The sequence below is a fragment of the Otolemur garnettii genome, unplaced genomic scaffold, assembly GCF_000181295.1.
Source record: "Otolemur garnettii isolate 467f Iridium unplaced genomic scaffold, OtoGar3 scaffold00028, whole genome shotgun sequence".
NCBI lineage: Eukaryota > Metazoa > Chordata > Mammalia > Primates > Galagidae > Otolemur > Otolemur garnettii.
The window spans coordinates 15,113,058-15,128,438 of record NW_003852423.1 but is presented as its reverse complement, the minus strand read 5'-3'; the positions used below and the strand labels follow the sequence as shown (position 1 = coordinate 15,128,438).

Here is a 15,381-nt window from a genome sequence, read left to right as displayed (position 1 = left end):
GGGGGGGCGGAGAAACTGATTGATGAATTGTTTTTAAGCACTTAAAATACCTTATCTAGGAATCCTAAAATCTAAAGGAAAATGAAAAACTAATATAACTTTAATAAATATTCATAAATTTACACTGAGAACAGAGAAACTTATTCACCTTATTGTTGAAGATGGAATTCCTTGGAGAGTTGGCATAGCAAGAACAGAATTTGAAGGGAAGAAAATGGGGAGTATGCTCACTATCAGCTTGAGATGAACCAGTAAAACCTTACTATAGAAGACAGATGTACTGAGGTAGCAGAAGTTAGGGGTCAGAGTTGAGGGAAAAAAACAGAAAAAAAATCTGTCACATGTTTGTGGTAAATCAGTAGAAATCTCTTCATAATTTTGTTTTTATAGCCAGAGACTTCTGGAATAAATAGCAATTCTTTCATCCTCATGTTTGAAGACAAAACAGTCCCAAATGTCAGTAGAATATTTGAGAAAAGTTATTTTTGAGATGATACAAAGCCTCAGAGATAAATATCTTCCTGAGGGATATTCCAGTGTTATTGAGATACTCTATCTTTTGGCCAAGCTATGCAATTTTTCCTTAAAATTGAAAGGAAATATTTCCTTAATATTGAAAATAACACAAAGTTAGAATTTCCACTGTAATATTTCATATGGGAGTAGTCCAAAGACAAGACAGTTCACACAGCTGGATGAGTGTAAAAATGGGCTTTATACATATTTGTCCATAAGACATGATTAAAGAAATAGGAATAGAGATGTCCTTTAAAAGTTATTTAATTCGTCCCCTACCTTCAGGCGGGATTTTTCCCAGATTATCTTCAAACTGTCCAGTATCCACACTAGTATAAACATCTGCAGGGAAGGAAATTACTCAAACTCCCCTGGTATTCTATTCCTGTATTAACAACCCTACTTCCAAGAAGCTGGTCTTTGGTCATCACGTTGTAATTAGTTACCAGCCAGCATGTCTATCAACAAGTATTTGCTAAGCACACACAGGGAGAATGTTATTCTATTAGGTCTTTGAAGGTAGACCTTTCCCTACAGTTGCTCCTAATTGCTTCTCCTGTCAAATCTAACTCTAATCCTAGATTTAAATATTCTTCCACTAACTTTCCATTCATCTCATTATAGACCCTATTACATTGGATAAGAATAAGCATACTATGAAACTGAGTGCTTCCTTTATATATATGATATAATTTGATTTTCAAAACAATTCTGAAACAGTATGCTATTTCAAAACAGAGAAGTGAGAAGCTATGGCTCAGAGTTGCACAGCTGTTAAATGGCCAAGCTTGTCCTTTCCACAGTGGTAACTGCAAATTAATTTTAATTTGATTTAATTTTAACCTCACCATTCACCCCTTCTTGTTGTCTCACAAATTATTATAAAACTTTCCTTCTCAGCTCGGTGCCTATGGCTCAGGTGGGAAGGGCACCAGCCACATACACCAGAGCCGGCAGGTTTGAACCCAGCTTGGGCCCCAAAATAGCCAGGTGTTTTGGTAGGCACCTGTAGTCCCAATTACTTGGGAGGCTGAGGCAAGAGAATTGCTTGAGCCCAGAAGTTTGAGGTTGCTGTGAGCTATGATACCACAGAACTCTACCCAGGGCAGCAGCTTGAGACTCTTCTTAAAAAGAAAAGAAAATCTCCACATATCCCCAACGTATTACCTAGGTTCTCACTTTTTCTCCTCTCAAATGCTAACAACTCTATTCATTTTACCTATATTCTAGATTATTCTTTTTGCTTTCCCAATAAGTTGACTTACCATTTAACATGCACATTAAATTTTAGCAGTTAGCATCTTGCCATGCCACCTGACTTTCAAATATCTCTAAATATCTTTTAAGAGAAGAAAATGAAAATAAAAACCCTGATAACAGCCCAGCCCACTTTTTCTTCCATCTGCTTTCCTATAACTGCTTCTTCCAGTTACAGGCAGATTCTTCCTGACCTTATGCTGTCCTTGGTAATACTGACTAACACTCTATTCTGTTGCTGTTAGGGTCTCACGGAAAAGTGATATCACGGAGAATAAGCACACTTATTGAAATTGTGTTTTACATGAAGGTGACCATTTGCTCGCTCAGGCAAAATGGCGAGATTCTTTATTTGAGGTTGGTTTATATAGGGAATTTTGTACATGTGCATAATACAGCAATGACCTCATTGATCCATTTAAACATCATGTGACTACCTCATGATTGGTTTCTGATAATCCACTCAACATACACCTTTTGACATAACCCTTTCAACATAACCCAATTTAACATAACTTAATGGAGAACATGTTGTTAGCCATTACTTCTTTGTTCTTATCTGATGATGCCTGAGGCTATGGAGGAACAAGGTAGATTGAATACCTGCCCTTGCTGGCCTTGCTGTTTGGAGGCTGTTACTTCAGATCTTTGAACAAGGCATAAAGAAACTTCTTAGGCATACAGGAATTTGTGTGTAAACTTCTGCTCCCAAGTAGGTCTTAAGTCAGGGGGGTTTTGCTGGAACCTTTTATAAGGAATTTTCAGGCTGGACTTCTCAAAAGCCTTTCATGAGCCCAAGTTTCATCTGTGCCATTAGATACCTGTATGCATTGGGTAAATTCCTCTTCTCTTGAGGTCCCCAAGCACATTTCCATTCCCAGACCCGTCAGCAAGAGACCTTCGTTACTTACCACAGATCAGGAAAGGTTACTAGAATGGGTATCTGGCCAGTTTTCCAAAGGGCTTTTTTATTGGCCATATAAAGTCAACCTTAATTCCTTAATGCAGTAAATGCTATTCCAGCTGAAGCCTTGGTTATGTTAGGCTCACAACCAACCTGGCCACATGAGATTCTGCCTCAATTTCTTCCAAGTATGCCTGCACAAAGTCTTTTCACTGCTCTCTCTCAAACGGCTTTTGTGGTCAGAGGCATATAGGTGTTTTGCCTACACTATTCACTGCCTTCTAGAGTCCTCTTCTTGTCTCTATCCATAGCTCTTCAGCTATGTAACCATTAGGGGAAGCTGGGTGGAGGATTCAAGGGGATACTATGTACTATTTTGCATTTTCCTATAACTCTATAATTATTTCAAAATAAAGTATTTTGAAAATATGTGGTAGGCATCAACTCTGTGTGTGTGTGTGTGTGTGTGTGTGTGTGTGTCTGCATGTATGGCACATGTGGAGTGCTGAAGCCACAAAGAAAAATATAATACAATCTTCAATACCTTCCACCTGTGTGTAAAGGACAGCGTACAAGTACTAAGTGATGGTGCCCTATGACAAGTACTACACGGTATAATAGCTGTATGCCCAGGGCACCAGGGAACACAGAGGACACAGTGACCAGCAGTGCCAGGAGGACCATCAAATGCTTTGTGGAACATCACCTCAGCAAGGTCTTCAGAAATCAGAGGTAATTTTATCACTAGGCCCAGACTGCCTCTCAAGCTAAGATAATACTTTAAAACCATAAAAACTTTAAAAACATGATGTATCTAGATAAAGCTAAATATTCATTATCAGCAAAGAGTCTTAAAGAAGAAACTGTGGGAGATATGTCTGGAAGGATAATGTAGGTCTAGTTAGTGAAGAATGTTGTATTTCAGGGTTAGGAATTTCAATTTAATTTGGTAGAGAATAGGAAATTATATAATCTTTTAAAGCAGTAAAGTAATGACCAGGTCTATATTTTTTCAAAGAACCTTATGGTTATAGAAAAGTATAAATTCATCAGGCTATACACAGATTTAGCTATAAGAATATTCACTAAATAACTGAATATCACATCAATATCAGAAACTGTATATCCAACAAAAGGGGACTGGTTAAGTATACAGCTATTAAAATAACCGAGGCTGGGTGCTGTGGCTCATGCCTGTAATCCCAGCACTTTGGGAGGCCGAGGTGGGTGGATTGCCTGAGCTCATAAGTTCGAGACCAGCCTGTGCAAGAGCAAGACCCCATCTATAAAAAGTAGCCAGGCATTTTGACAGGCACCTATAGTCCCAGCTACTTGGGAGGTGGAGGCAAGAAAATCGCTTAAGCCCAGGAGTTAAGCCTTAAGTTAAGTTAATCGCTTAAGCCCAAGGTTGCTGTGAGCTGTGATGCCATAGCACTCTACCAAGGGTTACAAAGTGAGACTCTGTCTCTAAACAACAACAATAACAAAACACACTATTTAATAATGTCATGACATAATTAAAGTTTTAAAAATGGATTATAAAGCAGTAGGCACAGGATAGCCCAGCTTTTATAAAATAGAAGCACATGTATGTGAAGAAAAATGACCAGAAAGATATGGATACAAACATACATATATGTAAACACATATATAGAAATTTACAAGTAGTTGAATTTACATGTATTTTAGGGTGGTTAGATGATTGGTGATTTTAAATTTTCTTCTTTTTGTTCATATGAATTTTCTAAATTTGTATAAAGAATGTTTAATTTTCTTTTAAAAATGAGCTATGTTATTGAGACATGATTCACATATAACTTACCTTAAAAATATACATTTAATAGTTTTCATTATATTCACATCATCACAACCTAATTTCAGAACACTTTTCTCACACAAAAGGAAACTCCAAATCCATAATCTATCACTGTTCATTGCCCATCCCTACCCCTAAACAACCACTACTATACTTTGCCTCTTTGAATTTTCCTATTTTGGACATTTTATATGAATGAAATTATACAATATGTGATCTTTTCTGACTGGCTGCTTTTACTTAGCATACTGTTTTCAAAGTCCATCCATGTTGTAGTACTTCCATATTTCAGTTCTTTTAACTGTTAAAGAATATTCCATTGTATGGATATACCACATTTATTTATTCATTCATCCGTTGATGGATATTTAGATTATTTCTGTATTTGGGCTATAATACTGCTATAAACAGTCATGAGTGGTTTTTTCTTTATTCTAGTACTAAAAATAAAGAAATTTTAACACAAGGAGATTATTGACAGGTCATCTTAATAGTCAGAATGAGATCAGGATGTTAGGTAACAGCAGGATGGACAGTGAAAAGAGCCTATTTTTTTTTTTTTTTTTTTAGAGACAGAATCTCACTTTATTGCCCTTGGTAGAGGGCTGTGGAGTCACAGCTCACAGCAACCTCCAACTCCTGGGCTTAGGCGATTCTCCTGCCTCAGCCTTCCAAGTAGCTGGGACTACAGGTGTCCACCACAATGCCCGGCTATTTTTTGTTGCAGTTTGGCTGGGACCAGGTTTGAATCCTCCACCCTCAGTATATGGGGCCGGTGTCCTACTCACTGAGCCACAGGCACCGCCCAAAGAGACATATTTGGGAGGTACCACCATCAGGTCTTGGTAACTGAACATACAGAGTGAAGGAAACAGAGAGTCAAGGTTGCTTCTGAGGACCGTGACCCAGGCACTGGATAATGCCATCCACTGAAATGGGACGTACAGAATTAGATCAATCTGCTCAGGCACATGGAATTGGAGAAGCCTGTGAGTGGAGACCTGAGGAGCTTGAAAGAGAGGCCAACAGAGAGATACAAACCTACTGGCACATGGAATTTGGATGGCAGTTGGATAAAACTCCGTGAAGATGGAATACTAGTAGTAAAGAGGACAGAAAAAGAACAAGAAGTCACAAAAGTAGACTAGAAAAGACAGGCCTGAGGGGGGACAGGAACAGTTTCCAGCATGAAAAGAAATGCCAAGGAATCTTAATGTTCTAAGAAGGAAATGGTCTCATTCCTTCCTTTCCTTCCCCTAGATTGTAGGCAGTTTTCATGACATTTAGCAATTATGAAGTTACTTGACAAGGTGAAACATTACTCAGAGAACAGTATTTGAATGACTTGGCCTATGATGATGATGGGACACAGAGACAGAAAGGAGGCAGACAGAATCCATGACCAGCTGCACACAGTTCTGCCGAGTTTTACAAAGGACTTGGGTTAGTTTGTGAGAACTGAAATACAAACAAGCCCTGTAAACATATGGTCATTGCCCTTAATAACTTACTTCCTTTTGAGAAAAACTTAACTTTCTTGCTTTATGAAATTGGCCCTTGTTACTTCTTTACCACCATCCATTACAATTACATAGTTGTTTTCCTGTGAGTAGTTTCTACCACAGCGCCTTTTTAGAAAGCTGTTTGTAGGAAATGTACACAAAATATGGAAGAAGAGTAAGATGACCACCTGTAACTCCATCACCCTAGGATAATTATCATTAAGACACACCTTGGTTTATATCCTTCTGGACCAGATTTTGAGAAGTAATATATAACCAAAGCTCCGTCTTCTGTTTTCTGACTTACTTAAAAAGGCCTATCCTGTTTTCATGCCTATGTAACCACCTTTATTTTCTTTTGTGATTTTTTTTTAATGTCTTATTTGTCTGCAATGCATTGTGGCATATGGGATGAGCTAGAGAATCTATTTCTTTTTTTTTTTTTCCTCCAAATGGTTGGCCAGTTTCCAACACCATTTTTTTAACTAATCCATTTTGTCCTTTCTCCAGTACTCTGAAACGCCACACTAGCACTTGTGGTCAGAGTTAGGGTTAAGATAATCTAAGTTCTCACATATGTAATTGGAGGAAGAAGGTGGATTCTTCTACTTAAGGAAGTTTTCATAATTGTCCCAGTTGTTGTAATTCTAAAAAAGCAAAAGCATAACATACATCCTCACAAAAACTAACCGACCACTTATAAAATTCGTCTCTACTTAGATGTCCTGCATTTAATGCTAGATCAATCCCCGCCTGCTATCAACATTTTACTGGTTAATCCCTCATTGATTGTTAGAAGTTGCTGTGAATCTAGCATACGTTGGCTGCAGAGGAAAACTATAAATCTTCCAAATTATGCTAGATTTAATGTAAAGTGTTTTTAGAGAACTGCTCCTGTCACATGCAAGGCCAGTGACCAGTGAAAATATCTAGCAGTCAGTACAGCTGGCAAAGAAAAGAAGAAAATTGACACGAACATTTGACATGATAGATGTTTCTAAAGAAAACAATCTATATATGAAAGGATTAAGAGACCCTCGAAAACAGATGATGCTTTAGAATATTTTTTCCTAAAAAGGAACCTCTTTGTTGAGGGGCTTATAAGGTCAAATTTCAGTGTGAACCATCATGCCAAAAAAAAAAAAAAAAATCAAAAAACTTGTTCAATTTTTTGAATGTTGCCACCAAGAATCAGCATATACTTGTAAGTATAACCTACATTTTGGGAAACACAAAATAAACTTACTGTTAATTTTAATATTACTTATTCTTCAAATAAATCTTTTGTTTGTTTTCCCAATATCTATGAAGAAATATTGGTAGCAGTTTCAGGTAATCTTTTTTTTTTTTTTTTAAACAGATTTGGTAAGTCCAGGCGCAGATTTGTTATGTGCATAAATTGCATAGGGGTGAAGGCTGGGCTTTTAGTGTATCCATCACCCAAATAGTGTAAACTGTACCCGATAGTTTTTCTTTTTTCTTTTTTTTTTTTTTTAGACAGAGCCTCAAGCTCTCCCCCTGGGTAGCGTGCCGTGGCATTACAGCTCACAGCAACCTCCAACTCCTGGGCTCAAGTGAGTCTCCTGCCTCCGCCTCCCAAGTAGCTGGGACCACAGGCGCCCGCCACAACGCCCGGCTATTTTTTGGTTGCAGCCGTCATTGTTGTTTGGCGGGTCCAGGCTGGGGATTCGAACCCGCCACCTTAGGTGTACGTGGCTGGCGCCTTAGCCGGTTGAGCTATAGGCGCTGAGCCACCCGATAGTTTTTCATCCCTCACTCTCCTCTTCTACCCCTCTACCTTTTGAAGTCTCCAATGTCTGTTATTCCACTCTGTATGGACATGGGTACCCACTATTTAGCTCTCACTTATCAGCAAAAACGTGCAGTATTTGACTTTCTGTCTCTGAGTTAGTTATTTCATTTAGAGTAATGGCTTCCAGTTCCATCATGTTGCTGCCAAGGTCATGATATCATTTGATTTTATGGCTGAGTAGTATTCCATGGTATATGTGTGTGTATGCACCATTTTTCCTTATCTAATCATTTGTTGATTGACACACAGGCTGATTCATGACTTTGATGTTGTGAGCAGTGCTGTAATAAACATGAGTACAAGTGTCTTTTCTATATAATATGTTTTCCTTTGGGTAGGTATTTAGTAGTGGGATTGCTGGATCTTTAATGGTAAACCTATTTTCAGCTATTTAAGAAATTACCATACTGTTTTCCATAGAGGTTGTACTAATTTATATTCCCATCAATAGTGTATAAGTGTTCCCTTTTCTCTGCATCCTTGCCAACATTGGTTTTGTTTTGTTTTGTTTTGGACTTTTAAATAATAGACTGGTATAAGACGGTATACAATTGTGGTTTTAAATTGCATTTCCTGACAATTAGTGAGGCTGTGTGTTTTTTCATGTTTGTTGGTCATTCGTATATCTTCTTTTGAAAAATGTCTGTTTATGTCCTTTGCCCACTTTTTGATGGGGTTATTTATTTTCTTCTTGTTGAGTTGTCTGAGTTCCTTATAGATTCTAGACATTAGTCCTTTGTCAGATACATAGTTGGTAAATATTTTCTCCTGTTCTGTAGGTTGTCCATTTACTGTGCTGATTATTTCTTTTGCTATAAAGAAGCTTTTTAGTTTAATTAAATCCCATTTGTCTGTTTCTATTTTTATTATATTGGCTTCTGAGGTCTTAGTTATAAATTCTTTGCTTAGGCCAATGCTAGAAGAATTTTTCGTGGGTTTTCTTGTAGGGTTTTTGCAGTTTTAGGTCTTATATTTAAATCAGGTAGTCTTTTTCCTATATCAATTAGCCTCAAATCTTCAATACATTAATGAGTCTTGCGCTTTCTAATTTAGTGCAAGCTCTCTTTTTTTAAATTGCAACATTGTCATTCACTGTTACTTTACAATAAATAATCTGAAAAGTAAATTTTATATTCTTTTTTTAAAAGTTCCTAATTTATAGGGTAGCACCTGTGGCTCAAAGGAGTAGGGCACGGGCCCCATATATCGGAGGTGGCAGGTTCAAACCCGGCCACGATCAAAAACAGCAAAAAAAAAGTTCCTAATTTATAATCGTCTAATTTTATTCCTCTAATTGCACTCTAGAATCCTTTTGTCAAGTTCTCCCAATTACTTCTGGGATTTTATACTAGTATCTACTATTATTAATAGAAGCTCACATTTGGTGAGAATTTGCCATGTGTCAGGCACTTGCTAAGCATTTTCCATGTACTACCATATTTAATTTGGCTGACAACTCTGTAGTAACATACCATTATTATTCCTACATATGGTTGAGAAAAGGAAGAAATAGACAGGCTATGTAATTTGTCCCATATCATGTAACTAGTAAAGGGCTAAGCTAACTCTGGAATCCATGTACTTCTAACGTCAAAGTCCACTTCACAATAGTATTTTCCCATTTTGGAACTCATCTTTTTTTTTCTTTTAAGTAAAGACAAAGTTTTGTATTGTCTATAAGAAAAACAGGTTCAGAAGCCATTTAGGAATTTTTCCTGAGGGTTTCCTATATTGAATTCATCTAAATTTTCATAATGAAAGATTTCAAACATAAAAAAATTCAAAGTATAAAAGCAGCAGTTACATTATATGGACAATATGAAATTAAACACAAAATGTCTCATCAAGCATCTAAGTGAAACCTCAGAGAATCAAATTTAAATTCTGTTGAAATGGATCATTTTGAAGTAGCCTCAAAATAATATCAAATAAGGCAAAAAGGTTATTAACTCAAGTTTAAAATATTAAAAAGTAAAATTTGTAAATATATCTCCCAAAAGGACAGACTAGATACCTTATTCAGACTTTAACTTTGTATTCAGATTTATGCTTTGTATTTTCTGCTACCCACTTAATATATAAAGATGCACAAAATACTAATTCCTGGGTGGTTCATATCACGTCTCAAAATAATAGATCTATATCTGTGAAATAATTTTGATCTATATCTGTGAAAAGCCTCAACTTATTTATCAAACTTTTTTTGCTTTCTCCCCCACCCCACCCTCCACCCTGCCTTGATGCCTTTTGGCCCAGAGACCTGGTGGTGCCAAAGAAAATGCAGCTGAAGCTGTGGTCAGTTAGGACTTCTGACTCATTTGCTCACACTGAGTGATCAGCCTGGATGGTCAGTCTTCCAGCCCTTTCTCCTTGCCTGTCTTCCTCTACCTGCCCTCCTGTGGAATGCGTACCACCTGCTCTCCCGGCTTCCATCTGATGGTCTGTCTCTTACCCCACCACTTCCTGGTGGGCAAAGCATCATCTAGATGAAATTAAGTTTAAAAAAAACACAAAGAGGTGTTCATGAAATTAACATTATTAGTTAACAAATATCATGAGTTAGGCCCACCCACGTATGCATTAAGGTTTTGATATGTGCTTGAGAGATTCAAATCTTCACTGTAATTCGGGCTACTGAAATAGGAAATATTGTCCTAGACACTGAGGTTATACAAGGAAGCTTCAAGAAATCTAAAGCAAGTCTTTCAATCTCAGGCACCTGCAGGGACAAAACTGACAACATCCATGTATGGGAAGGCCAGCTAGACTACTAAATCATTCAGGAAGGCCAGCTAGACTCCAAAATCATTCACATTCTGATTTTTTACAAACAGTACCTTGGTGGCCCTCTGTGACTCCTCTCTAAGAGTAGAATGGATATAGCAGAAATTAGAAAATAGACATTTAATAAAAGTAGATTCCTTAGGAGCCATATTCCTCAGCAGAACAATGTAAACACCAGAGATGCTGAGAAATAGAAGTATTTGATGGTTCTAGAATAATTAAAAAAAAAAAATCACCCAGAAAAGGGCAAGGGAAAACCTGATAAAGTTGATAAAGGCAAAGAGGAGAAAGGTAAAGCAAAAAAGGTCATAATGTAAGTCCCAGTGGGGAAGATTTTCAAACTCTGGACACCAGGGAGGATGTTGTCATCACAGCCTTCACTAAAGCAAAGAAAGGGCACATCCAAGGTGCAGGGCTCATAAAGTCATGAGAACAGGCTCGGCGCCTATAGCTCAACCGGCTAAGGCGCCAGCCACGTACACCTAAGGTGGAGGGTTCAAATCCCCAGCCCGGACCCGCCAAACAACAATGACGGCTGCAACCAAAAATAGCCGGGCGTTGTGGTGGGCGCCTGTGGTCCCAGCTACTTGGGAGGCGGAGGCAAGAGACTCGCTTGAGCCCAGGAGTTGGAGGTTGCTGTGAGCTGTAATGCCACGGCACGCTACCCAGGGGGAGAGCTTGAGGCTCTGTCTCAAAAAAAAAAAAAGTCATGAGGACAGAAAAGACCAAGGGTTTTTTGTTCTTAGATGTCTATCCATCTGCAACTTACCAGAGACTGTGACAAAATTATATATATTGTGCCTTTTAATATAATCAATTAGTCATTTCACCTTCCCAAACTTCATCACCTAAGCTGTTAAGTCAGGGAGGTGGACCAGATGATCTCGAAGTTCTCATCCAGATCTTAAAAAATAATCATGTCTGTGGAAAGTCTTATATGCTTATGTGTTCAGTAATCTCCTCTCGTCTAATATGACACTTTACCTGCATATATCCTGATACAACTATTAAAGCTAAACCAACATTGTAAATTGTGCAACAGGTTTAAAGCAGAAACAATTTCTCACAGTATTTATTATCTCCTGATAATGGTATAAGGACACCTCTGTAGAGATAATGAAAATTAAGCACAAAACAAATACAAGATAAATCTTCCATACATTTCTCATAGCAAAAAAAAAAAAAAAAAAAAAAAAACCAGACTGCATAAAAGCATTTCTGTCCTTCTCATACTGCGAGGACAGTTTAATAAGTGAAAACCAGGCCAGATCAAGAACAGCTTACACAGGAGGAGGTTCTGGCGGGAAATGTATTTGTACCGTTGTGGTCTGTGTGGTCCAGTAGGAAGCACAGTGGGCTGGGAGATTTGGATTCTATACATAACCCTGCCAGTAACCATGTAATTCCAGGCAAGATATTTCACTTTTCCTGCCTCCACTTTCTATTTGTAAAACAGCAATAATTCCACGTGCTTCTTCTACCTCGAAAATATACTCAGTACAGAGATAAAATGTGTGAAAATGTTGAGTTCTAGGAAGAAAATATTATAGGTAATAATTGAACTTGGTAATGACATAGAGTACCAATTTAACAATTTATTTTAAAAGTCACTATTGTGATTAGATCAACACAGATGGCAGAGAGCTACTTAATCACTAAGTCACAAGTGGGTCATCAGCAAGCGAAAGCAAGGCATTGTGACTGGACAGTGACACACAACACACAGCTTCAGCCTTTCCTATCAAACAAAGGCAGCCAGACCTGGCCCAAGAGGCAGGAACCTGGTTCACAGCCTCCTGGGTGAGGAACAAACTTACTTTCTAACCTTCTCTTCTTCTTTTCTGCCTCTCTTCCTCCTCTTCCCTTTCTCTTTCCTCTGCCCTTTCCTTCCATACATTGAAAAAGTTTTCATTGAGGGCCTAAATGTTCCATATCCTAGCTGCTTACAAATCTAGTTATTTAAATGAAAATGACTAAGACAGGGATTTGGAGGTCACTGGATAGGGGTGTTCAGAGAGGACCTGGAAAGAGAACCCAGGGCTACTGCAGCCTGAACTGACAGGTAACCAGCTAATCACGTGGGCCTATCCCACACCTTTTTAAATTTTCTCTTTTATGTATCTTTTATGTATGCCCTTTTCCCTCCAGTCTCCTTTGCTTTTCCTGTGGGCAGGTGAGGGGGCATGTGCTAAGTGCTGATTATAATGAATATTTTAAATTTACTATCTCATTAAGACTAAGGATTTCTTAGGAGAATAATCCTGTAACAGCAGACAGAAGATGGACAAGTAGAGGCCAAAGGACGAGTCAGAATGTCACGAGGGCAAGATGAAGAGGGCCTAACTAAAGGTCAGCAATGTCAGAACTGTTTCTCTGTGGAAAGGCCAAATAAGAAACATTTTTTGGAATAAAATTTGGATTTTATCTGTTTGCAGTTAAGGTAAAAATATTTCAAATCGTAGAGTATGAAGTTTGTGAACTCATCCTAGAAAAAGTGCTACATACCTCATTGCTGAATATCACTATGGTCACCTTTGAACTTCTCCCCTGGGGAAGGTATGTCCTGACACCAACCTAATCTACCCTTCAAAGCAATTTTGGAACTCTTTTTTCTGGAATGGCCATCAGAGCTATCTTCATATTACTCTTGATGTCCTGAATGTCATCAAAATGTCTTTCTTTTAATATTTCCTTTATCTTCAGGGAAAGAAAAAAGCCATTGAGAGACAGATCAAGTGATTATGAAGGATGTTCCAATATAGTTATTTGTTTACTAGCTAAAAACTCCCTCACAGACAGTGCTGTGTGAGCCAGTACATTGTTGTGATGCAAGATCCATGAGTTGTCAGTGAAAAGGTCAGGTTGCTTTTGACTAACTTTTTCACACAGCCTTTTTAGCATTTCTCAATACTAAATGTCGCTCTTTGTCCAGTTGGTACAAATCTTAATGAATAATCCTTCTGATATCAAAAAAGGGTAGGAACATCATTTTGACTCTTGATTTGGAATGACAGAACTTTTTTGGTCATGGAAAATTAGCTGATTTCCATTGTGCACTTTGACATTTTGTTTTGGGGTTGTATTGGTACACCCATGTTTTACCACCAGTGACAACAATGCCCAAAACATCATCTTGCCTCTCTAAAAGCAGCAGAATCACACATATGTCCATGACAATTATAGTAACTATACCTTGAATTTTGTGATGGTGTCCCTGTTCCAATCATTGCGCTAGGTGTTTTACAAACATATAAGCCTCCAGCAACAAGGCAAGCATTCTCTTGCTCATTTTCTGGAGGAAGAAACTAAGATTCTGGAAAGTTGAGTAATGTACATGGAGTGATATGAATATTAAGGGATAGAGGTAGCATCCGAGCATTGGTCTGTCTGACCCCAGAGTCTGTGCTTATTAGATTAAGCTATGTTGTCTCCATGTTTACCCTTAGGAATGCTGATTGAGGGAAAAAAAGGAAGCAACAGCAATAGCATCAGCATGGGAATAAAGGGAGGGAACAAAAGGCGTATGAGAAGGAAGAAGAGAAAATCACAACACTTCCCACACCATGGTCCTTGTTTTAGGAGGAAATACATGGAGATGTTACAGATGCTGCATTTAATAAATTCCTTTACATTATGCTCCTTGCTGCTGCCATAGAGAGGCTAGGAAGAGGGAAACAAGAGTTAGGAACTGCTGTCCCTGAGAGAGTTGGGTGAGCACAACTGAGTGCATACAAAGGGCTGACCTGATGCCCATGTAGGAAAAAGTTTGATCTATTTCCACGCTGGCCATGGTGTCTCGGCCCTGAGGCCTGCTCACGTCTCGTGATCCCAGTCTTTCCCTTTGTTTCTTCCGCCTTAGACCATGACCACAATCCAAGCAAACAGTCCAGAAGGGACTGGACTCATCTGGATTACATTAGGTGCTTGTATCATGCTATTTACATTCATGAAATATGGTATCGCGAGATCACATTTAGTAAAACTTTTCCTTAAAAATAGTTTTATCCTCTAATCCACTTTTTATTGGTTAGAATCAAAACAAAATGGGTCATATATTTGAAAGCAGAGGGAAGAAAAAAGACATAGCCCTCCAGAAATGTCTAGTAAGCAAATACCCCAAGAATATTTATCCAAGTATTTTCCCTAGGATATCTGAAGGGAAACGTGAAAGCAATTTTCTTGGCTATCATCACTTTAATATGAAATTTAAACCCCAAATACAACCACAGGCACATTCCTTTAATTTGGGGAAAGTGCAGTTGTATTTAGGGAGCATGGAGGGAGCTCTTACCTGGCATGACCATGGTCTGCGGGGCTGCCGCATCAGTACTCAAGCAGAGACGGCCTCCTTTGGCTAATCTGTCACACAGCAAGGTGATGTGTTTCTTCAGTCGGCTTGTGTCTTTGGGTATGTTCAGCTGGCTGCTAAAGTTCAAAGCCTGCTCCTTTGAACTCTTTGACAGGCAAGTCTTCAACAGGTGGGAAATGGCAGCATCCACTGTTTCTTCCCATCCCTGGATGCAAAAGCCAAGTTTGAATTTATGCACAGATGACAATGAGATAAGAAGGCACTTTACTCATACAGATTATGGAGTGTTTCTGTACAAATGCTGGGGACTTGTGAAGAGTGTGGTGTCTGGAACATTACAGACCAGGCTGGTTTTGAATTCTAGCTCTGTCAGCTACTCAGCCTTGCGCAAGTTACTTAATTCCTCTTGGCCTCATCCTCATCTGTAAATGAGGATGCTACTAGTCCGTCCTCCCCAGGTCTGGGTGATTAGAAGAGATG

At 38.5% G+C, this 15,381-nt stretch overlaps 1 protein-coding gene across 1 annotated transcript in view; it reads right to left on the bottom strand.

The window, feature by feature from the left end:
• BBS9 (Bardet-Biedl syndrome 9) overlaps positions 1-15,381 on the bottom strand; it is a 462,348-nt gene that overhangs the window by 52,397 nt on the left and 394,570 nt on the right. The window contains exon 21 of the mRNA XM_003788573.2: positions 14,884-15,106. Coding sequence (XP_003788621.1) covers positions 14,884-15,106 — 223 coding nt within the window. The remainder of the gene's footprint in view (positions 1-14,883; positions 15,107-15,381) is intronic.